Below are 23,392 nucleotides of genomic sequence, written 5' to 3'. Positions count from 1 at the left end.
AGTACCCACAGAAAATCAGTGAGCCGAGTGATGCTACTGTGTTAATAAGTGTGACCGTGCTAGCTGCCAGTGATGTTTGAGTAGTGGTAGAGATAAGGGTGCCTTCATTGTGGTGACACTCGACACTTGATGATAAATCAAAAGTACAAAGCGACATGAATAATTTTGAAATGAACCAGTGCAATGTTGAACAAAGCAAGTTCCTACAAATATATCCTGACATACAGTTAAAATTGACTGATTGATTGTAGGGTTTAACGCGCCAATGCAACGGAGGCGATGGGGCGCACCGTAGTGGAGGGCTCCGGATTAATTTTGGCCACCTGGGGATCCTTGACGTGCACCGAAGTCTCGTACACAAGGGCGTTTCAGCTTTTCGCCTCCACCAGAAAAGCGGCCGCCGCGGCCGGGAATCAAACCTGCGACATTGTGCTCAGCAGCACAACGCCTTACCCACTGAGCCACCGCGGCGGGTACAGTTAAAAAAAATTATGTACAATATAATATATGTGAGATTTTCTTTGACCAGTTAGATGGCAGATGAACGCGCAAATATTTATGTGATGACACACCTTCAATACAATACAAACTGTTTCAGGCACTTGTAATATTCTTATTGTGTTGATTAACATATTAACAGGACAAGGCTACCTGATTACATTTTAATCATTGAACATTTCTTGCCTGATCTGCACATTGCAACTGAATGCTTGAGGAGGCTCTCCTACATAAAGGCACTACACCCCAAAACATTGAATTAAAATATTCATTTCTAGCAGAAATAGCACATTTTCATATTCGTAAACAGTTTCGGGTTTGATGACTAGTGATCAAAGGCACTTAAGCAACCTGTACATTTTAATTCAATTAACATCAGTGATGTAACACCAATACATCGCAAAAATTCATCTGCACACCTTTGTCCACTTGACACCAACTAGTTTTGTTATCAACTGCAACACAATAGTTGGTATCTGATGTGCTTGCTGAAATCATAGCACATGTGCTAAGATCTACATTATTTTTGTGTGTTACTGCAGGAGAGAGCTAAAATGGGAGAAGCAGTGGCCGATGCTTTGGAAGTTGAAGTTAGCGAGTTGCACAACGCAAATGCAGACTTCATGCCAAGCAGCCTCCTGGAACCAGAGAGCCCAGAAATAGAAGTTGTATTTCGCACCAGATCACTCGACAGCAGTGGCAGAGGAAAAATAATGTCCTTTTTCATACAGATCTCAAAAGTTAGGGTCACTGCAGAATCACTGCAGAAAAGCTCCAAGCTGCTATATCTGCTCTTACTGAAAGGTAGTATAAGCTAAGTTTAAACATATGGCCACAAGTAATGTGCAGTATTTACATACACATTCAACTTTTAAAAGGCAACTGTCTCTTGTGTACAGTGGGGTCCACTGTTAAAGGGAAACGGGGAGCGCGTGGATGCTGCGCTCTGCGAAGCGCCGGCGCCGAGAAGTGGCGAGAATCGGAGACAGCCGGTCCATGCGCACTGACCGCACGAGGTGGGAGAAGCCGCTCTGTCGTCTGCTACGGCGCTCCGCTGCGCCGCTCAGCTTGCAATAGCTGAGGGATTTCGCACTCGAAGGATGTGAGCGGCGCAGCGGAGAGCCGTAGCAGACAACAGAGCCGCCTCATGTGGTCAGTGCGCATGTGCCGGCTGCCTCCGATTCTCGCCACTTCTCGGTGCCGGCGCTTTGCGGAGTGCAGCATCCACGCGCTTGACGTTTTCCTTTAACAGTGGACCCCACTGTACACACAGCTCAAATAATTTGCGCCACTCTTTACTGGAGCTTATTTCCTCTTTGCTGACACAAGGGCTGTAAAAGCACCAGGGCTTTCTAAGGCACATGGGTAGGATAACAAACATGAAATACATAAACCATTAGCAGCAACATACATTTCAATCACACAGTACAACCACGTTTATCAGGAATCAGTCACAACCACAATTACTACTGGTGCATGTCCTTTGCTGAGCAGGCTGGAACTCTGCCGCAGAAAGAAAGGATACAGACATTTCTGAAATTCAAAATCCTCTTGATCATAACTTTATGAAAAATCTCAAAGAATCTTCAAAATCCTGACTGCCTGATGTGGTAACCTGTTTCAATTACTTTCCGTAATATTATTTTTTATTATTATTGTTTCATTACCTCAAGATTGTTTCCATTGTTATTTACTCAGTTCATTTTAAATCATATTTTTATTGCCATTACCTCAAGATTGTTTCCATTGTTATTTACTCAGTTCATTTTAAATCATATTTTTATTGCCACTACAACCGTCTTTTTTTCTGCGTCTCTGTATTGCATGTCTCTGTATTGCATGAAATTTCTGTGGTGCATTCTTGTTTTTGCTATGGTTGTTTCATATGCTTTAACTTGATGTATGTTTGCTTCTATTGTTACTACAAAGTTCCTTTTTTTACCTGCCTGCCTTGTCCTGCCTTTTACAACCCATTAATTATTCTTGTTCAATTCACACATGCTTTATGTAGCATATTGTTCTTGTGCATTTAAAGTTAGGAGGCCCCTCAGATAGTGTTTAACCTCAGGGTCTCCTTTTGTACTGTTACCACGTGTGCAATCTTTACAATGTGTCACATTTCAAGTAAAATTCGACTTCAACGTATGTGGTCAAACATTTTCTCTCGCCCTGAACACAAGGTGGTTTGTTATCTGAAAATAAATACATACGTTTAAAACAACTTGCCTCTTTATGCCTTGCTGCTCGCTATCATGGCCTCTGGCCAAGGAACTTGCCCTTCATCGATGGAATACTTGTATGGCTCGTCCCTCATGTCATAAGCAGTCCTGAATTAAAAGAAACATAAAAGGCAAGCTCATATTTACGTGTGTGATTTTGTGATTCTCTCCTCATCCACCAGAAACTTTTCAGAGCAGCACCACAGTAGCATTCATCACAAATTTACTGGACAAACTTGTACTTGTAGGCCGTACCTTGTTGAGTGGCACCCCATGGTGGAGAGATCAACCGGGGCACCTGTCCCACTGTTCTCATTGCCCCAACTGCCTTCAATTAGGCATTCCTGCCAGTCCTTGTGGTCGGTCAAGCCTGGCTGGCAGTGGAAGCAGGCTCTGACAGCAGGAAGTTTAGGAGTTTGACGCAGGCTCCTGTGAATTACATGACGTCCTTGTCATTGGCGTTGAAAGGTCGTCGAAAAATGCACCACTTTTGCGCCCAAATGCCAAATGCGTTTCTATGATTCTGTGGGCCCTACTCAACCTACAATTGAAAATCCTCCTCTTCAAAGTTCCTGACAACTGTTGACTTTCAGTAACACCAGCAAGTGGTGGGATCAGTCCTAGAAAGCAATAAAGATAGCATTTTATGAAAGAATCGGGTGAAGGTGGAACAGCACAACATGGATGGCTGGCGTCCTGCTGATTATTATTAAGAGAGTACTGCACACTTGCCCTAGCGATCACTGTTCTCGAACAGGTATGCTTACATGTCTGACTCTGAAATGACTACAGATTATGCACACAGTACCAAACTTGCAATTGATAAAGGCAGCACAAACCATTGAACTATCAATGCAACAACTGTGAAGCCTTCTACATGCCTATACTTTTGTATGTACCATAAACTGCACCTAATTGTCCTTTTGTTAAAGATTCAGTTAGTAAATGCATTGTAATAGTTACTGCCTCTGCTCTATGCTTTACATTTTACCACTAAGTTATGGCTTCACCACACTCCGTCCACGGTTTATAATAGCATATTATATTTAGAAATTTGTGCACGTTTAGCTAGTCATCTTGCAGAGCGATATTGAATGGGCTATGAAGACAGAATACAGGTTTAATGATGATGATGATAGTTGGGTTTTATTGGCGCAAGGCCGACTATGGGCAAAGAGCGCCAAAGAAGAAGTTACTGAATTATGATGAGACCGTACATACTAAAACATGTGACTAAAAGTAAAGGTGATGCAAAACAAAAGACAATGGAGATGGCTGGTTTGGTTTGGTTTCATTAAATACAGGTTTGGTTCATTAAAACGACTGCTTTGTCCCAATAACAGTAATACTACTTTCTTTTCTTTTTTTAATAAACTTTCTTTTTTCTTTTTTAATAACACTTTTTTTTTACATTGGGGTTTCGCTGGACTAGTGCGAGTGCACCAATCACTTCAGAGGTTATGGGCAAAGGATCGTCGTTGCTTTCCTCATTGCACCCGCTTTCACTTTTTCACTTGCGCTCGCTACGATGTTGGCAAGGTAGTCTCCCAAACTCTCCCTTGGTCGTGACACCATCAACCACACTCACAAACTCATTGACTGTTGATCCGGCATGGGAATCCGGAAATTCCTACACCGGTCGTGGCTTTGTGGCACTCCTCAGGATTTTCAGTCATCACTGGCACGCACAAGCCAGCAGATTTGAAGCAATTTCGGGCGGTTTATTTAGTAAAATCTGCCCGGAACCTACTTCGACAAGGTGCTCTCATGCCTGACGGGGACGTCCGCCTTCTCACCAAGTTTGACGGGATTTACGATAGCCAGCTTTATGACAAAAGGCAAATTTAGCCGCTTCACGATAGCTACAGCCACTGAAAAAGCCATTATTTAGTGAAACTAGCGCTAGCCACCACAGCTACACTTCCAAACAAGCCTACAACGCGTGAACGGCGCAAACACAACAAACAAACAAACAAACAAAAAAAGCGCATGGCGGAAGGGCCAGAATCAATTTTTGCATGGGGGTGTCGACGGCACGCCCTAAACGGCGTGGTGGCACAGTCATTATAGGGAGAGCAAAGGAAAGGAGGGAAAAAAAACGCTCGTTGCCCATGAGCGGCCGGGCTAAACCACTCGGAGGAGTGTGCCAGTGGAATTTCTCCACCCCGAGGGAAAGCCAACTTGAGGAGGGGGCACTTCTGCAGCATTTCACGTTCGATATATCGGTTGTTGCTGGTATTTTTGTTCGATATAAGCATAGTTTTTGTTATATATTCTCATTGTAAATGCAACGTGTCCAGAAATTGTTCGGTATAAAGGATAATTCGATGTAAATGGGTTCGATATAGTCGGGTTTGACTGTATAAGCGAAGTGCAAGTAACAGTCTCGCTGTTCCGCTTAGAGATCTTGCCATCTATACCTTATGGGGACTTATATTTTTTTCTTTTAACTATTGTAACTTTCACATATAAACATCTGGTCTGTTGCACAAGCATTGTTAAATTTTAAATCGCATCGTCTGACAGCCAGGACATTTCTACTATTTCACAATTATTTTTCGTCGTTTCAAATTGTTATTTGATCACCACTGTAAATTAGAAACACAATCATTGCAAATGTATGAAATGAAGGCCTGCACTTGAAAAGTCCACTGTATAGGTGCAAAAATAGACTTGCTAACCTTTTAATCTAGTGTGTTATATCCGAATGTATGTTGTAACACAATCTGCAGTAAAGGAAGTTTAACTAATGGGAGATATAGGAATACCTGGAGCCACTAGATCAGGCTTCAGAGTATCAGCACACTTTTCTCTCCTTGTATGCCGCCGACAGCGGCCATTGGTCGAAACACGTCACGTGACATTTGTTTACCCCGCAAGACCCATGTGCGCTGACATTTTGGTGTCTCTGTGTTGCCGCACGCATGCGTTCTTCGATAAATCGTGATTTTCAGAGCGCACTGTGGCTGTATGACATGTTGAGAGCGAGTTTCTAAGCCCCAGACAGAGTAGCGATGCCATGCTGCTCTGTACTTGGCTGTTTTGAGTGGGCAGAAGGTGGAAAACGCTTGCTTCGCTTCCCACTGGGAAAGAATGACAGTCACCTAGCGTAACCTACAGCCACTAGTAAAGCGCACCTTATTTAGTGGCTCTAGCGTAACCTATACCCACTAAATAAGCTGCGCTAGCTTAACTGAGCCTGACCCTGCCACACTGGTACGCTGTCTCGAAATCCTCGAAAAGTAAACACAGCTGTCATGGTTGCCTAGCGGTGTCCGGACCAATTTCACCCCTCAATGTCGGCCACAATAGGGTGCATAAAGCTGGCTACTCTGGTGTCAGGCACCAAAATGGCTGCTGCCGTGCGTCAGTGTTGTTACTTTTGAAGAGTAGCTTATTTAGTGGCTCTAGGAAGACCAATCGAGCATCGCAAATCGGTATGTTGTATCCAAATATCTGTTGTAAGCAGATCTGTTGTAACGAGGTTACACTGCACTAAGTTAAAAAGCTTCTCCCATGCAGTTCTATAAATTTCTGGGCCATGGACATTACCTGATGGATGGTGTCGAGCAATGTTTCGTGGCTATGGCCTTCTGCATTCTTGTGTCCCATCTTGCGATGCAGTTTAAGCTCTAGAAGCATACTGAAAGTCTGCAGGGCAGTCCACAAGTAGCTAGGAAGAAAGCGTGAAACCATACAGCAGATTTTAAGTTTGTTGCATAGGAAAGTAGCAAATCGGAAAATGCAACTTGTGATAATAACTTACTCTCTGTACCATTCAGTGTCCTGGGAAGAAAAGTGTGGCAAAGGTTGCAAACTTGGCCCAACCTGTCCTGCTCTTGAAGACAGGGATGCACTCAGTATCATAGCTTTCAGTATCAACGCTGCGAATGTCCCATTACGAGAAAAAATGGGATAGCTTGGCCAAAAGATGGTTATAAAAATAAGTCATCAAGCATGCAGCGCAAGCGGTAGCATTTCGGCTGGCGTACCCGCAAATTTTCCCGCAATTTTTGTGCTGGGCTACCTTGGTTGCCAGATCAGGACTGCCCTCTGTTGATTAGCTCGCATCATACATTCGCGAGTACTACAAACGTATTGGCGCCCTCAAAGGCCGCGGATCTGTCAGCCCGCTCTGGTTACAAACCCCTGCGCGCTCGCGCCGCGGGCTCGTGCTCGAGCCCAGGTTCGTTTTTTTTCCCGCTTCGTCCCCACGGGAGGTACTACAAACGTATTGGGGCCCGTAAAGGCCGCGGATCGTCAGTCCGCTCTGGTTGCAAACCCCTGCGCGCTCACGCCGCGGCTCGGGCTCGGGCCCGGGTTCGTTCTGTTTTTTTTCGCTTCGTGCCTAGGGGAGGTACTGCAAACGTATGAGGCCCGTAAAGGCAGTCCGTAAAGGGGAGGGCAGTCCTGGGCTGGCAACCATGGTTGCACCGCGAAAAAATGGCGGGAAAATTTGCGGGTACGCCAGCCGAAATGTTACCGCGCAAGCTCCAAATGGAAGAGAACGTACGATAATACAGCGGAGGCAAAAATGGACATGTGATATCAGCAATGCACCGCACCTATGCAGTGGGGGAGTGTGGCAGTGCTCTAGCACCCCATTGCTCCACCACTGTTCTGGCCGCAAAAACGGCTTCTTCAGCCACACCACGCCATTCTCACTGCTGCCTCACCCAGCAGTGCAGCAGTCACCAGCGAGCCTGGGAGCTCTGCACAGCACACCTCTGCACTCCCTGCCGGCATTGCAGTCGCTTCTGTGCAGGCAACAACTTTACTCATTGCAGAAACGTTTCTTGAAAACACTTCACCCACGGGACTATAATCACGAAACTATTACGCTTTCGCATTCCTATACTTAAGTAGTCAAGTGCCTCTGGCAAATTTCTTTGGCGTTGCCTGCATAGCTTGGTCCAATTTAAATATACAAATCGATAATGGAATAACTACAATTTCTTCTTCTTCTCTCAAAGCCACTTTTGCACAATCGTAAGCAGACGCAAGAGACATTGCAGGGACGCAGCTACAACATGTGGTGCACGATGTGATGACAGTACAGTGAACCCGCGACAAACACAGATAACAGAAACGGACGCCAGCCCCTATGTGTCATGAGCCCTGTGCGTGTTCGTATGATAAACAGTGAGCGGACAAGGAACACTTGTGGTGCGTACCAAGCCGGGAACATGTGCACAACGGCCGTGTCTGGTATAAAGACTGCTCTCACATGAGCAGAGGGGAGATTTGTAGGGAACGGGCCGGCGGCAGCGGATGGCCACGATGGGAGCAGTGATGGTAAACGACTGCAACTTTGTCACCCTGCTGGCTTGGATTAACAAGCACATGTGGTGAGTGCGCACGGTGCAGCTTGGGACAATGAACTCGGACATCGCCGTGAGTGTTAATGAAAGGGCCAAGTTATTTTCTGTACAATCGGTGCAGTTCGTTATCGGTGCAGTGCCGTGCTACTGCGGTACATTCAAAGCGCAGACACAGACATCGGTGACTATCCCTTCCAGGTTTTCGTACCAAAGAGCCTAAGGAGGTCTTTTTTTTGGAATACTACCACGACACTACCTTGGCAGGTCATAGTGACAAACAGAAAACGTTCAGGAAGCTTTGTTGTGTTGTCACATGGGCTTGCATGAAAAAGAAGGTTATGAAGTACGCGCAGACATGCCCGTCTGTAAAGTCAAGAGGAGGTAAGCCGCCGGACCTCATTAAGTCTGTTTCGAGCCATTTTCCCTGGTAAATTGTGGCATGCAATGCAATGGGTTCATACCCAAGATCGGTGAAAGACAATCGGTACCTCCTAATCATTACAGATCATTTCTCGAAGTAGGTAGAGCTGTACGCCTTGCGTAAACTTTATTCAAAGGTGATCTGGGATAAGCTGGTGGATACCTTTTCGCGATTTGAATTCCCGGAAGAGCTTATAACGGACAATGCGACATACTTCACTAGCAAGAACTTCGGGGATACTTGTTCTGTTCTGGGCATAGTACACAAGAAGACTACTCCATACCATCCACAAGCAAATACAGTGGAACCCTGCTGAGACGTCCCCCGGACTTATGACGACCCGTTTCTTACGACGGATCACCGCGGTCCTGGCAAACTCCCCATAGAAACAATGCATTAAAAACCCCGATGATATGACACTCGGGTGCACGCAGACTGCTTCATACAACAGACCCTAGCGCAGATAAACTGGTGTTTTCCCCATATTTTACACTGCTTCGCCGCCTCGTCCTGACCTTACTTTATTCTGAGCCCCCGTTTGACGCTGGCTGATGTGCAAAGGTCCGCATGCGGGCCAGACAACTTGCTGAACAGACGCAAGCAAGCAAGCGGGTGAGTGGGAGTTAACCTTTGACGGCTTCACGTGGCAGCAGTTCAGCTGAACTTCAGGCGCAGTTCAGGTGGCAGGTGCACCATGAATTTGAAGCTCCCATTGAGCCACCGCCGAATGCGAAAACACATGACGCAACCCCATGGCGAAGACCGAACACCCACTTTCCTCGCCCGCTCGATCAGGGTTCTTCCTTTCACATCTCTGCTCTCTGCTTACCAGTGTCTTTCAAAGCCGCTTTGTCACTCCGCTCCTTCCTTTGCTAGGGCACCTCGATTCACGCACATCCACTGCAAGGGTGGCGACACGTATTGCTTGTATTCACTAGCGAGGCGCGCATGCAGGCAACCGTGTGAGTGCGCCGTCACTCGTTACATCAGGCTCCGTGGGATGGCGGTACTTGTCCGTGCTAAGCACATGTCTGTGTTGCACGTTACAAACTCTACCCCACCGAACGCAAAGTATTGCCTTGAGTCCAGTGTGCCCGGTCGCGGCGGCCGCTTTTCTGATGGAGGCGAAAAGCAAAAACGCCCGTGTGTACGAGATTTCGGCGCACATTAAAGATCCCCAGGTGGTCGAAATTAATCCGGAGCCCTCCACTACAGCGCGCCTCATCGCCTGCGTTGCGTCGGTGCGTTAAACCCTACAATCATCATCATCGCGTCCAGTGTGAGCGCGACTAATAACATCTCTGTTGACGCCACCGTTTAGAATCGGATTGAAACGGAGCAGACGACGCACGCCAGTATTTTTTTTTCTTTGGCGTGCGGGCGCAGTGGCCCAAGCCGCGCCATGTACGTGGCTTATCGGCCATGTCTGTGGCCATTTCCAGTGTTGCCAGGTGAAGAAATTGACAGCTAAACTTTCCAACGAATACCATCTAATACGTTGGCACCGCTATTTTGGGTCACTCGCTGGCTGCCGCAGCAAGTCACTATAGCAAGCCCGCGCTATAATTTTCGCTGCAACACAGTTTATTCGCGAAGTTTGAATCATCTTATCAATTTTGCATTACTGGGTCTTGTGGGGAACAAAAACAGCTATGTCAGCTATGTGTTGAGCACTTTGACGCAATAGCGACGGCAAGGGACCGTTTCAAGGAGTGTCTCCACCCTGTACGGGAATGCCGTATTTTTTTTTTCATCTCCGCTTTGTACTATCATTCGTTTCGCTTAGCCTTGGTAGTTTCACATTCTTCCTCTCTCAATTTGCTCGACCACGTTGGCCTTATCTTGCTCGTGCAAGGTGCCGGGCTGGCGGGCTATAAATAGCACCAGACGGCATGGGTAAGGTGGCTGCACGGGTGTCGCGTAGCGCGCGGTGCTTGGCTGGCAGGCTAGCTCGGACGCCGTGGAGGGGAGGGGCACAACATAGGCGTTTCTTGAACACGCTAAATATAGTAGTTTAAATAAATTCTTAGCCCACCTGTCGCGTCAGACCATCTACTAGGCCGGTAGTTACCCGCACCCCGGTTGTACGACACCCCAGTCATACGACGCTTTCTCGCGGTCGTATTATCGGGATTCCACCGTATAATGGAGCGTGTAAACAGAAATTTGAAGATGATGCTGGTGGCCTTCACTGAACGCCACAAAGACTGGGATGCTCACCTATCCGAAATGGCGTTTGTTACTCCGACTACGGTCAACTGCTCAACCGGCTTTAGCAGCCTTGCTTTTCAGCCGCGATCGGTGTTTTCCTATTGAATATTCCTTCAGTGTTCAAGGAGGCCAGACAACACCTGGATCTAGCACGTCTCGAACAACGCCGGCAGTATTACAAGGGCTGATGAAGTCGGTAAAACTCGTAATTTACTTCGCTACATTGAAATTTGCAGTTAAAATGAAGTGTTAACAGCATGAAGCGGTTCCTGCAAGCGAAAACGTGGTGCGTATACACGGCTGGCGCATTGTTTGTTTTTCGCAGCTTAATCATCTACGCCGGACATCAGCGTGAACCGCCTGGGGTGTTTTCTTCAGGCAAAAACGCGCCTCACAAGCCACAGGTGCGCTGATTCAGCCATGGAGACCACCCGTGGGATGCGGGTAGCTCCAGCAAGCACTTCTAACCGGTCGCTGAAATGCAACACGAGGGGCAACGAAGTTGTTCATGCGGGTAAAAAGCTGACAATGAGGGCGAAAAGTGCCCTGTAAAACGTCATACGCGCCGCTTAGGAAAGCGCCCATCAAAAAAACTGGGCTGCGGGAGCTACAAAATGTATGCTTGGGATGAAGGACCACGAAGTTACGAAGTGTAGCTCCTTTTTTATACGGGACAAAAATCTACCCCATTCAATAATGAACAGTCTAGATAACCTTATAATCGCTTAGTTGTGCACAGGTAAGGAGAAAAGCACCAACACATGTATCACCTCACCACTTACGCATCACCGTAGAACAGTGAGATAACAATGCACACGTACAACGCTGACTGTGCATGTCCCGGCATCGCCGACTTCGCGGCGCCCTAAATTTCGTCGTATGAGGCATAAAATTTCGGTTGCCACTTCATCTGAAATAACTTGCACTCCAGAAGTCATGTGATGCAAGTAAGGTGTTTATTTTTGAGCAAAGCAATAATTTATATCAAGAAAACTTATACATCAAAGTTGTTACAAAAATTACATTTAAATTTCAAGATTGTGAAACAACAAACTGAAGCCTATTTCGTGAACAAGCTAGATATCACGTGACTGTGGTGATTGTCCATTGCCGATTGATTGTGGGGTTTAACGCGCCGACGCAACGCAGGCGATGAGGCGCGCCGTAGTGGAGGGCTCCGGATTAATTTTGACCACCTGGGGATCTTTAACGTGCGCCGAAATCTCGTACACACAGGCGTTTTTGCTTTTCGCCTCCATCAGAAAAGCGGCCGCCGCGGCCGGGAATCGAACCCGCGACTTCGTGCGATTGTCCATTGCCCAACGCGATGTCGTCTGCTAAAACTCGGCTTCCAGAGGTACATACCTTGCTCGTGAACAACTCTAATCAATGCGCGTCAGTTGTGTTACCCATGGATATATTTCCATATATATATTCCATATATTTCCATATTTCTGGCATATATCACCTTACCCTTTTTACACTTCTGCTCTGCCCAGACAAAAAAAATTCTGAGTACGCAACCGAAAAATATACCGCCTTTTACCTGCACAAAGATGCGTAATTCCCAATAAATAGTTTTAATTGTGTGACTAGACGATCGGTACCTTTCAAATTTGTAAGGAATGATTGAAACTAAAAACAAAAACAAAATCCTCGAGGCACTTAATTAATCCTGCTTATAATGGCAGGCTTTCGCCTTCTTCAAAAAACGACGAAAGCCTGGTGTTACTTATTAGCAACTCCTTTACTGCTACATTGTATTTGTGTATCTTTCTTCGCATTTGTTTCTTCGTCTTGTGACACGAATCACTTCGAGCGGCTTCTCTTCTACACGGTGTTTGTGTCTCTCTCTTCCTTTACTGAGCCCAAGGACGTGGGATCGATCCTGGTCACGGTGGCTGCTTTTCTGATGGAGGCGAAAAACGAAAACGCCCGTGCGCCAAGATTTCAGTGCAAGTTCAAGCTGTCCCCGAGGTCAAAATTAATCCGGAGCCATCCACTATGGCGCACCTCGTAGTCCAGGTGTAGCTTCAGCGCTTTAAACCCCAAAATCAATCAATCAAACCGCTTTCTTCGCTTTCATTTCTCCGCCTAACAGTGGGAATTACATCTTTACATATTTATTTTATGTTTGCAGTTCACAATTTTGTGAATTTTGGGAAGCGGGCACATCAGCGCCTCAAAGCTCCCGATTCCTCGCCAATCCCTCTCGTGAGATGGGCCACAGGAACAACACCAACAACTTTTGCTCCACCGAGTTTGAGAAACCCGTTCTCTGGTAAAGCAAGAGAAAGAGAGACGATGAACGTCTTTATGAACAATAAATTAGCAGAGTGGCATCCTCATTTCAGGACTCCACTGAATCAGAGAAGTGAAGAAGAGAAGAGAACTGTAGGCCGTTTGGCCTTAGGGACGCATGGTTAAGCAACTGACGAAGCAGTGCAGGGAGATATGGGCTGGGCGTCGTTTGAAGTTCGAGAAGCTCCGAGTAAAATATGGTTTGAGGGGAGGTTGAGAGCAATGGATCCACGTAGGTGGATAGCTAAACTTTTTAGGGACATATACATGAAAAGCGTGGACATGCAGTGGCTAAGGCAGACTAGAAGGCTAACGATGAAATATGAAAAGAACAGTGGCGAATCAAAGACAGCCAAGGTAACCAAAAGAAGCAAGGCAGACTGAAACAAAAAGAGCACACCGGGACACTCATTTTACAATGCCTCGCCCTAGAACGTTTTATCTCCGCGGGCAAAAACGCGTACTAAAATCCCGGGCCATCAACGCTAACGTGAAACCTGGGGAGGGGTGAAGCATGCAGTGCATAAGTGTATTCTTGGCGCCTTGGCGTTTTTGCCAACAAAGATGAAACTATTTGGGGGTAAAGGTATACAGCTTTGCTGTAAAAGTCTATTGTCTTTGAAACACGAAGCTCTCTAGCGCGAGGCGTAAGTAAGTGTCCCGGTGTTTTAGTACCGTGACTACATGAGACGACGGTTACGACATGAGACGCCGACAACCCGAGCCCCTAAGGGGCTTTGCCCCTAATATCCTCCATGGTGGTAAGCCTAATCGTCTCTGGCGGGGCCAGCCAGCCATAGTGTTTCTTACTACTTACTAAGAAACTCTAAGCAGCCAGCATCCCTGAGCACTTCGAAGCTCCCGCCATGCGGTGCACGCCTCCCGAAAGTCATCTGGCTCCTCCCACTGCCACGCGCGGCCCGAGTCGCTTTCTGGCCGAGGCAGAAGCCGCTGCCGGCGCGCAATCATGGACGCAGGCGTGAAAAAAACGCGCGCGCAAGGCTTGTAATGACCCACAAAAGCTTTGCTGAGCACTTGCCAGAACGATGGAACCCAACAAGCATGAGCGAACTCGAACGAAGGGCAAAGCAGCGGAATACAGCGGCGACAGCTCCATACGTACTTGTAGGCAAGGAGCTCGCTCACGCACTCCGTGGCTCGCTGCATCCGCGACATTGGGCGGCCCGAGTCACCGTTCACTTTTTATCGAAACCCTGTTTCAGCGCTTGCATCTCCCAAAATCTACTTCTACAATCAAAATTGCGTGCCTAGTTGTTAATAAAACTTTGTTACATTGAAATTTCGGAAAACGGGACTTCGTTACACAGAGGGTGAAAATACATGGTGTGCATACACTTGAAGTTAAACAAAATTTCATGGTTCGTTACATGGGGGGTTTCATTACATTGAAGTCCATTACATCGAGATTTGACTATATGTCACACACATCCACTGAGCGATGCAGCAGAAGGCTTTGCTGCTTCCCTGGCAGACAGATGGGAAGGCCCTCACAAGGTGACACAGCACACACCTTGGCTGATTTATCGCCTTCGTAACCTGCACGGAGGACAGGAAACGGGTCCAGTAGGCATGATGACCTTAAGGCATATCATGGAAGAACCTCTGGTGCAGAGAACTAACATCATTTTTGTTCCAGGTTGCGCTAGCCACTCAATGGTACAGCAACAGTGTTCGAGCGGGAAAATCCACGAAACCGGCATCCGTCCTGAACCCGAAGGAGCAGGCTTCCTCGGCTGCAGCTTCCAAGGGTTTTTCAGACAACTTCGGAGTTGTCCGGTCTTGGGGGAGGGGGAGTGTAGGGACGCAGCTACTACGCATGGTGCACGTTGTGATGACAGTACAGTGAACGTGCGACGAACACAGATAACAGATACGGACGTCAGCCCCTATGCGTCATGAGCCCTGTGCGTGTTCGTATGATAAACAGTGAGCGGACAAGGAACACATGTGGTGCGTATCACGCCTGGGACATGTGCAAAACGGCCCCGTCTGGTATAAAGACTGCTCTCACGTGTGCGGAGGGGGATTTGGATGGAACCGCCCGGCGGCAGAGGATGGCCACGATTCGAGCAGCGAGTGGTAGACGACTGCAACTACGTACCTCGGTCGGCTTGGATTAACAAGCACATGTGGTGAGCAGCTTGGGACAATGGACTCGGACATCACCGTGAGTGTTAATGAAAGTGCCGTATTATTTTCTGCACAATCGGTGCAGATCGTTATCGAGTGTCACGTTGCTCGCATGACTGTTCTGTTCCATGCTGATACTTCTACGCATGCCGTTTTGTTTCATTGTCCGGAATAAACCTGTGATTTCTGTTTCTTGTGTGCCGGCGTCATTTCGTTGGGCGGGGGTCAGGCTTGCGAGCCCTTCGCACATGAAGGTGGTTCCTTCAATGCAAACCGAGCGTAGCTCCAGTAGTAATTTTGCTGTGCTGACAGTAAACGACACAAAATGCAAGCACCAAGCAGTTCCAAAACAGGGCTTGCAAGTGCCACAGGTGATACGTACTCTTAAGAAATCTGTAATACTTCACGATGTTGAAGTTAAGTCTCAATGCAAATAAATAAATAAACACAAGAAGAACAAGGAAAGAGAGATAAAAAGCCTCCGCCGTCATTGGGGGCACATGTGGGCACCTCAGTGGTGGTTGCTCCAGTTGCATCGCTCACTTGTGCTGCTCACATACGTCGCCAAGTGTAAAAGAGCCTTTATCCACCTTTACGCTGTGCTTAAACCCATACGAAATATAGTCACAAACATCACCGTGAAAAATTATTAGGGGTGGCTTTACAGGTGTTTATGTGTTTTGGCAATGGTCACGTCAAGGGTTGGCAGGTTGCGGTCCGTGGGGTAGTATTATGCGGCCCCTGGTACGACATCAGAACCCCCTCCCTCCCCTTGTCACTTCCCACCAGAAGGCCGACATGGCACTTTTGACCTCACATGGGGAGAGATATGAATAAAGATCGCTCCTAGTTGGCATTGTCCCCCATGTTCCAGTTTCATACATTATTATTAATTCACCAAATTTTTGCATGAAGCCATCCCGACCCCCGCCGGGGTGGCTTCATGCAACTCAGCCCTTTGCCTCAAAAAGTTGCCGACCCCTTGTCTAGGTAACCAAAATGAAGACAGTAGGTCTAATGTCAAGTACTTGACACAAAAGATGAGCTGCCTGTCGGGGATGAAATTGACTCAGGCAGCACCTATGCAGGGCTCATCAGCATCACTTGCATGCATTTCGATCCGTGTGTAAATTCGATTTTTGTGTCAGCAGATTCACTCAAGTTACTGATAATTCACAGTTAAAAGCTTGCGGGCCTTAAAAGCTTTCTTTTCTGGGCCCAGACGACAACCACAGCTGTTCTTTAAAAATAATTGTGAAGCTTTAAAAGCCTCCAAAACAAAAAAATGAAGGCAGCTCACATTAACACGCAAGACGAAGTATAGCGAAGCTGTACGCAACTTTCACGACCATCACGACAGTTTAAGTCCACGATTGCAGCCGTTTTGCTTCTTCTTTGCTGACACAACGACCTTTACTCCGTCATTGTTGCTATAAGTGTGAGCTCCTTTCATTTTTTTTAGAAGTGATTTTTGGAAGTGATCCTTTCATTCTTTGTTGTTCTGAGCAAATGTTGCCACGATTACGGCAAACACTGGAGCTATTGGGGGAGAAAGGGGAAGGGGGGGGGGGGGCGCAATCTTGGCTAATATCTTTAAAAGGGTATGCTTGGCTTGACAACCGTGCGCCAGGGACGCTGGGCGGTTGCCGCGAGGCACGTGCACACGAATGCTCGGCATTTTCTTGCTTTTTTAACTGCCGGGCAGTTGCCGCAATCTTTGCCAATCCCCCTAAGTGGGTATGCTTGGCTTGACAAATGTGCACAGGAGACGCTGGGCGGTGGTCACGAGGCATGCACACACCAGCACTAGGCATTTTCTTGGTTTTGTTAACCGTCCAGCGGTAGCCGCGAGGCTTGCGCTCACGTGTGCGCGCTCAGCAATTTCTTGGTATTTTTAGATGCGGACACGAAAAAATACGATTTGCTAAACAGCTTCACTGTTAAAAACAAAGCGTGCTCGTTTTATTAGTGAAGACGAAACGTCTTCACGGAAAGCAATTGCGCCGGTGGACTCCTGGCCTTACCAGTCGCTCGGATCATCATTGCACCGAAGCTGGCTCCTGGTCACCACAAACGGTCGTGCACGGACCCCGTCAGGAAGCAGTGTGGGCAGCAGGAGGCCCGAGGCTGCTTCCCCTCGTTCCACCTCCAGAGGCCCATCGGCATCCATGCCAACCACTCCTTCGGCAGCGCCCAGCATCAGGGAGCAGCCCCGCGGGAGGTGCAGAGCGAGGCGGTCAGACGCTGCACCCAGCAAAGCACCCACGCACATGGCAGGACCACGCCTCCGTCGGCCTCGCCCCTCTCCTGCACGGTGGGCGAACACATCAGCGGACACCGAGCCTGTGCCTGCAGGAGCACAGTTTCACTGCATCCCTTCGTTTGCCCAGGCTTCTAAAGGGGCCATGAAGACAACAAAAATGGCTTCGGCTCAGCTCAGCTAACCTTGGATATGCAAAGCAAAAGCATGGCTTAGTCTGGGTGAGTCTTGGTTTCACTTCGTTAACCTTTGATGTAGCTGTATTGCCGACCCCGGCTCAAAGCCGTTCGGTCCCATGCTACGCTCACAGAAGGAGGCCAGATCTCGCTTTCATTCACACCGAACGCGACATTCCTCTTTCACGGTGAACGCGGTGCAAGACGAGTCACGTAGCCCGAGACGACCCAGCGGCGCATGCTGGGGGGTTGGTCGGCTGCCGATCGGATGAGCGGCGGCCGCCGCTACGTGAGCAGAACGGCTGAAAACGGGGCCTTGTGCGCAGCGCCGACAGTAGGCCCAGCAAATAACGCGATGTGCTTCAAGGTGTGTGTCACAGAAAGTGTGTCTGCGGCGAAACTGCTAGACAAAAGTAGTAAAGCTTTGCTTTAATATAGCTCTGTTCAGTTTGAAAGGACGAGCCTTTGGTAACTAACTCAGCTCCACTCCAGCCACAAAAGATGTTTCTTAACAGAAAAAAAAAAAAAAAAAAAAAAAAGCAATAAATATTGACAAAACTTCGAAATTTCGGAAACAGAGGGGCCTGGGTTCAATCTCTAAAGCTTCCAAAGTGGCAAAAGCATTTTGTTTTGCAAATCAGAGCTTCGCAGCACACGTGCCATGATACCAGCAACGCAAGAAATTTACAGGTGTGCAAATATCAAATTTGACTGATGATTTTGAGGTTTTTTAACGCGCCAAAGCTAGGCGCACCCTAGTGGGGGGCCCCGGATTAATTTTGACCACCTGGCGATCTTCAACGTGTGCTAAAATCCTGAACGCACGGGTGCTTTCACTTGCAAATATCAAATTTGGGATTGTCAGTACGATACAAACAGTAAAAGCTGACTGCGAATCGAACCAAATATTTTTCAATACATATATCTTTGCTTCCGTGTGCATAGCGCTACAAAACTTAGCCACATAGAGAACTTAGCTACAAAAACAAAAGAAAAAGATAACTTAGTCGGGACTTGATAAAAAAATGTGCAGAAATGATAAAATGAGGGATTAAAACAATATGAAAAGGCAGTGGAGCAAAAATTTGGCACACGTTGCCATAAAGAAATGCAGGTTCTTCAACATACTGTGTATACAGAGAGCATATATTTGACTGGGTGCAGTTCCTCTAGTGATAGCAAAGTTGCTAGGCATGCTAGTGGCTGGTATGACCTTGCTCCAAGCATTGCCAACAAGTAGTAACTATCGATTCCTTATTCATGCCACCATACTGGCAGGAAACTTCTCTTCGTGTTATAAACTGTACAGAAGTAACGTCCCAATTCAGCTAACATTCACCAAAGCTAGCCTGCACTTGTTTCGCGCAAGGCTTACCCGTGATAGGCTTTTTTGCACAGCTATAGCGTTGTGCAAAAAAGCCAACTGAAAAATGAGTGTCATACCATGAAGCTCTAAAGGAGCCATGAAAACAAAATACAAGTTGGTTTTATTCAAAAGATTTCATGTTTTATAGTGCCCCCAGAGCTTGTCCGGATACAAACGATGCTTTATTCACCAAGAAATTAATCAATTTAAGTTAAAATTTTGATTTTCCCGCTAAATCATGTGTTTACGTGGTCTGCAATGACATCACAGGAACCAACCGCTCTGCAGCCTAGAATCCCTTGATTCACGTGTCCACCGTACAGGGTGGAGACACATATACGCTGGTGCCACCATTTTGGGTCACTCGCCGCCGAAGCAAGTCATTCTATTAAAACCGCGCTAAAATTATCGCCGCAATGCGGTTTACTGGCGAAGTTTGAATCATCTTATCTGTTTTACGTTGCTGGGTCTCGTGGGAAACAAAAAGAACAACGCGTTGAGCACGTTGACCGAATTGCAGCTGCACGGGACCGCCACCCTGTACGGCAGTGCTGGCATCGAGGTACTCGCGCGTTGGTTTACTGAATCATACTGACCTAGTTTACGTTTAAACTGGTGTCAGTAAGATTCTAACGAGGCCGTCTTTTGAATGAACCAAACTTGTGTCTTGTCCTCATGACTCCTTTAAGTTTGCGTGTCGCACAATAGAGCCAACATTTATTGCTGTATTTGTGAATTTTGAAATTCGACAACCTCAAGTACTTCGAACACTAAAACTGCACTGCGAATCAAATCAAGTAGCAAACACTATTTGTGAAGTAATCGAAGTTTCGAATATTTCTTCTAAAGAAAAGCTACCACAAAATAGCACACATTGCACAAGTTCAGCTAATATAGCCACCCTGCAGATGACGTATCTGGCAAAATTTAACTGAAAATAAGAACAAACATAAAGGACATCCATACTTAAGTGGTTTACCTTTGTTTCTCATGTCGTTGCGGAGCTTTACAGATGTGAGGACCCGGTACATGGATGGAGTTCCAAAAACAAGTGCTTGCCGTGGCTCTGACCAGGAATCACTCAGACTCTGCAGGAAAGTCTTTGGCGTCTTCTCCAGCAAATCCTTGCTGCACTCTCCTTGACAGCTAGCCTTGCGTTTGCGTCTCAGGGTCTGCACGATAATAAGCATTCAGGTAGAGAAGCCCTGCAAAAATTACAAGGGCACCTAAGCATTCCTTATGATTTAGAGTTTGCGAAAGCATTATGTCCGTCTGCCGAACATGTCTTTTCATTACCGCTATCATCCTTTTCCCTTTGCACCTTTTTTCTTCTTGTCTCGATTACTATGACTTGGCACATAACCACATTTGCATCGCCAAGAAAAAAGGACAGCAAGTGAAAATATACTGTGCTACTTCCGGAACTGCTATTTCTGTAATTAGCATGCTCAAATCACTCATATAGGCCTCGACACACGTTTTTAAGTCAAAAGCCACAATGCATTGACTAGGTCCTCCTTTTCCCTTTGCTTCTTTTTCTTTCCTCCATTACTATTACTCGGAACATACCACGTTTGCATCACCAAGACGAAAGACCCCTTATTGCGAACATGCTTTGCTACTCCTGTAATTAGCATGCTCAAACTACTCCCGTATGCCTCAGTACATGTCTCGAACACACGTTTCTAATTTGACAGGCCACAAAGCATTCACCAGGTCCACTTTTAGACAGATAAGCGTAGTCATGCTGTGGTGGTGGTGGGGATACATGTTCATCCTGAATATTGGAGGTCCAAGTTTGAATCCCACCCAGACCCAAATTTACCCAATTTTCTTTACAACTCAATTACTTCCCTTTGTTACAGGAGCTTCCCTGAGAAGTTTGGCGACACTCCAGACATACTTTGACCTGTTTTTTATTCTATGAGCAGCCGGCCACTTTGTGTGCCAGCCGTCAGCTATTTCGTGCACCGTTTGTGCGCCACGAATGCCGGGTTTTTGACGTACTAAGAATACTAATGCTTCTGCATTAATTCTTCTTTTACACCCGTGACATCTTCAATCCAAGCTCCATGAAAATTCTGGTACACACTGCAACACACATCAGGAACGCTCAAAGGGCATGCTCCAGGCTGCATAGGTGACATCTGTCTATAGCTCCTGGCTTGAGGCAGTTTGCATCCGAGTGAACCCTGCCACACTGATGTGACTGCCTTGCCCTGTCTCGCCTTGCTAGTTGACGTGCCCTCACAAGCTGCTTTCACTCAGAAGCGCTCTTGGTGACACAGTGCTCCGAAACAAAATGCCTAGATTACGTGGTTCTGCACAAAGTGCACGAATTTTTTACATGCAGAAACTGACCCTGAATAGCATGAGCGTCGACAGGATGATGGAGGAAAACCCATTTCATCGTGGAGAAAAGGGCGGGGGCAAGTGCTGGTGTGGCTTAAGGGGGGCAAGTGCCCCTTTTGGATCCCCTCGCCGACACCGGTAGCCAAAAGCAAACCAGTACTTTTGCCAGAACTTAACCTGCACTGTAGGTAAACTGAACAAAAAAATAATCGTTACTGGTTCACAATGAAACAGTTCAACCATGTGCTGCTGACAGTGCAGTCAATGCCATTCGGGGACTTTCCCTTTCCCTTATCCTCGACTTCATAATCGGTCACATTCTTTTCTCCCTCTCCGATCAATCAAATGAATATCAATACTTGATTCTCGGTCCCAACATGGGACAAGGGATATAGCGCAAGCATACGCCGTCTCTGGTCACGCATGCAGAGCGCCAGGATGTGCAAGAGAAACATTACACTCTGGTGGCACAAAATATTGGCTTTGGTCTTTCCAGCCATGGGTACTGCTAACACAAGTGCAGGATAAAGAAGGCTACAAGCTAGCACGCTGCACTCCGGCATGGGCCGATACCCTAAATGTGCCCATTTGCTTTATTCTAATAGTTCGTATAAAAACGGTTCAAAATCTAGAAGAGTGTTTCCATGGAAGAAAAGAAAAATCTGTGCACGGTGTTAAGAAAATCCTCATGGTGACCGAACACAAATAATTTCTGCACTTGTTCACTGCCGTCAACCATCAAATAAGCACAAAAACCTAAACAAAAATTCTTCTCTGGGCAATCCTTCCTTTGATCAGTTGGAAGTCAGCGCTTGTCCGTGTAGCCACTCTCTTTCGTCCTTCGTGTAATTGGTCGCGCTGTAAGCATTAATTCAACTGTCTTTCGCTCCTTGAGTTTAGGTTCTCAAAGGCGTTTCAAAGTTTTGATAACGGCTGCGCTATGCATCTTTTTCTTTCACTCAGGTCCTCGTAAGTGTCCCAAAATTGAGATCGCGGATGCACCCTGCAGCGTGATTTTGCTCCGCGAGTTCAGTTCTTTGCAGGGGTCCTACATGGTCCCACAATTTGCGGCTGCACCAGGACATTTGGGTTTGGGGCGCGTGAGATTACTGTCAGAGAAGTGACAGAGCGTGGATGCCGAGAGTGCGGTTACTCGTGTTACCCTGCCTTGAGAGACAGTCCTGCAGCTTTGAGCGCGCTAGCAGCATCACCCGCACGCGCATGCAAGTCTTTACTACGCATGCACGGCGCACACCGGCAGCCGCGACTGCCGCAGCACTTGCATCGGTTGCGCCGCGCGCACTGATCGCCCTTGTCACATACCCCTCCCTGATCGTCATTGAAAGTTGCAGTGGCGGTCGACCACTGGAAATTTCAATGATGATCTGCTATACTGTTACCGAGTCGGTCGTGACGAAGTAAGCGCTCTGCGGAAAACGCAACCGATGCTTGCGATCGAGCGCTGACCCGATACCAGCGTTCGACATCAGACGTCAACATTGTGAAAAGAGGTGAAGGCACACGTTACATTGCGCCCTACCAAAACAGGTTAGTGCTTACGACTGGGTTGCAGAATCAAGCGCGGGGGCGAAGTCTGAGCACTCCACGAATTCGAATATGAAAAGCGGGAACGAGCACAACAGCACTGTGGTACACCCTAACGAATATCAATCTTCGTCAAACAAATACGGCACTTACTACGAGAAGAGTAATAAGAAGGTTATTACCTCAAAACAATGTACAAACCCGTGACGTTTGTTCTTCAGACGTCTCGCAGTAGACATCCAGAGGGTACAAACTCGAGCGCAAATCTCTAGCTCGCGGCTATTCATATAGCCGAGGATGCGCTCTGAAAGATCTGCCGAAGTAGACACTACGTAGCCAAATATATTAAATATGGAATTCTCTTTTAAGCTCGCCATTTCATCAAACTCGGGGCGCCGCACACCTACAGTTCGAGTCAGATGGTTCGAGCGGCACGAGCTGGGCTGCTACGTGCTATGCCTCGAGCCAGGGCCCAGGGCGCCTACTACGCGACTAGTGAAACAAGCGCACGGCGCATTCTGTGACCAACCGACTGATCGCCGCACGCACAGCCAGCGCTTCCAGCTTTCAG

General features: G+C 47.2%; 1 protein-coding gene and 1 long non-coding RNA gene across 2 annotated transcripts in view; both read right to left on the bottom strand.

Moving 5' to 3' along the window:
* Nucleotides 1-23,392, bottom strand: part of LOC144155168 (F-box only protein 22-like) — a 42,009-nt gene extending 18,617 nt beyond the window's left edge. The window contains exons 1-3 of the mRNA XM_077686449.1: nucleotides 23,004-23,392; nucleotides 19,904-20,096; nucleotides 17,147-17,429 (exon numbers count right to left, since the gene is read on the bottom strand). Coding sequence (XP_077542575.1) covers nucleotides 17,147-17,429; nucleotides 19,904-20,096; nucleotides 23,004-23,198 — 671 coding nt within the window. The 5' untranslated portion in view covers nucleotides 23,199-23,392. The remainder of the gene's footprint in view (nucleotides 1-17,146; nucleotides 17,430-19,903; nucleotides 20,097-23,003) is intronic.
* LOC144155171 (uncharacterized) lies at nucleotides 12-3,948 on the bottom strand. The gene is made up of 3 exons (XR_013319519.1): nucleotides 3,263-3,948; nucleotides 2,973-3,146; nucleotides 12-2,825 (listed from the first exon to the last, which is right to left on the bottom strand). It is a non-coding gene; the product is annotated as an uncharacterized LOC144155171 (long non-coding RNA).

The sequence above is a fragment of the Haemaphysalis longicornis genome, unplaced genomic scaffold (genome assembly GCF_048455015.1).
Source record: "Haemaphysalis longicornis isolate Haplotype H1 unplaced genomic scaffold, Haemaphysalis longicornis Haplotype H1 scaffold_1, whole genome shotgun sequence".
Taxonomy (NCBI): domain Eukaryota; kingdom Metazoa; phylum Arthropoda; class Arachnida; order Ixodida; family Ixodidae; genus Haemaphysalis; species Haemaphysalis longicornis.
Note: the sequence above shows the minus strand (reverse complement) of the source record. Positions and strands in the feature narration are given on the sequence as shown.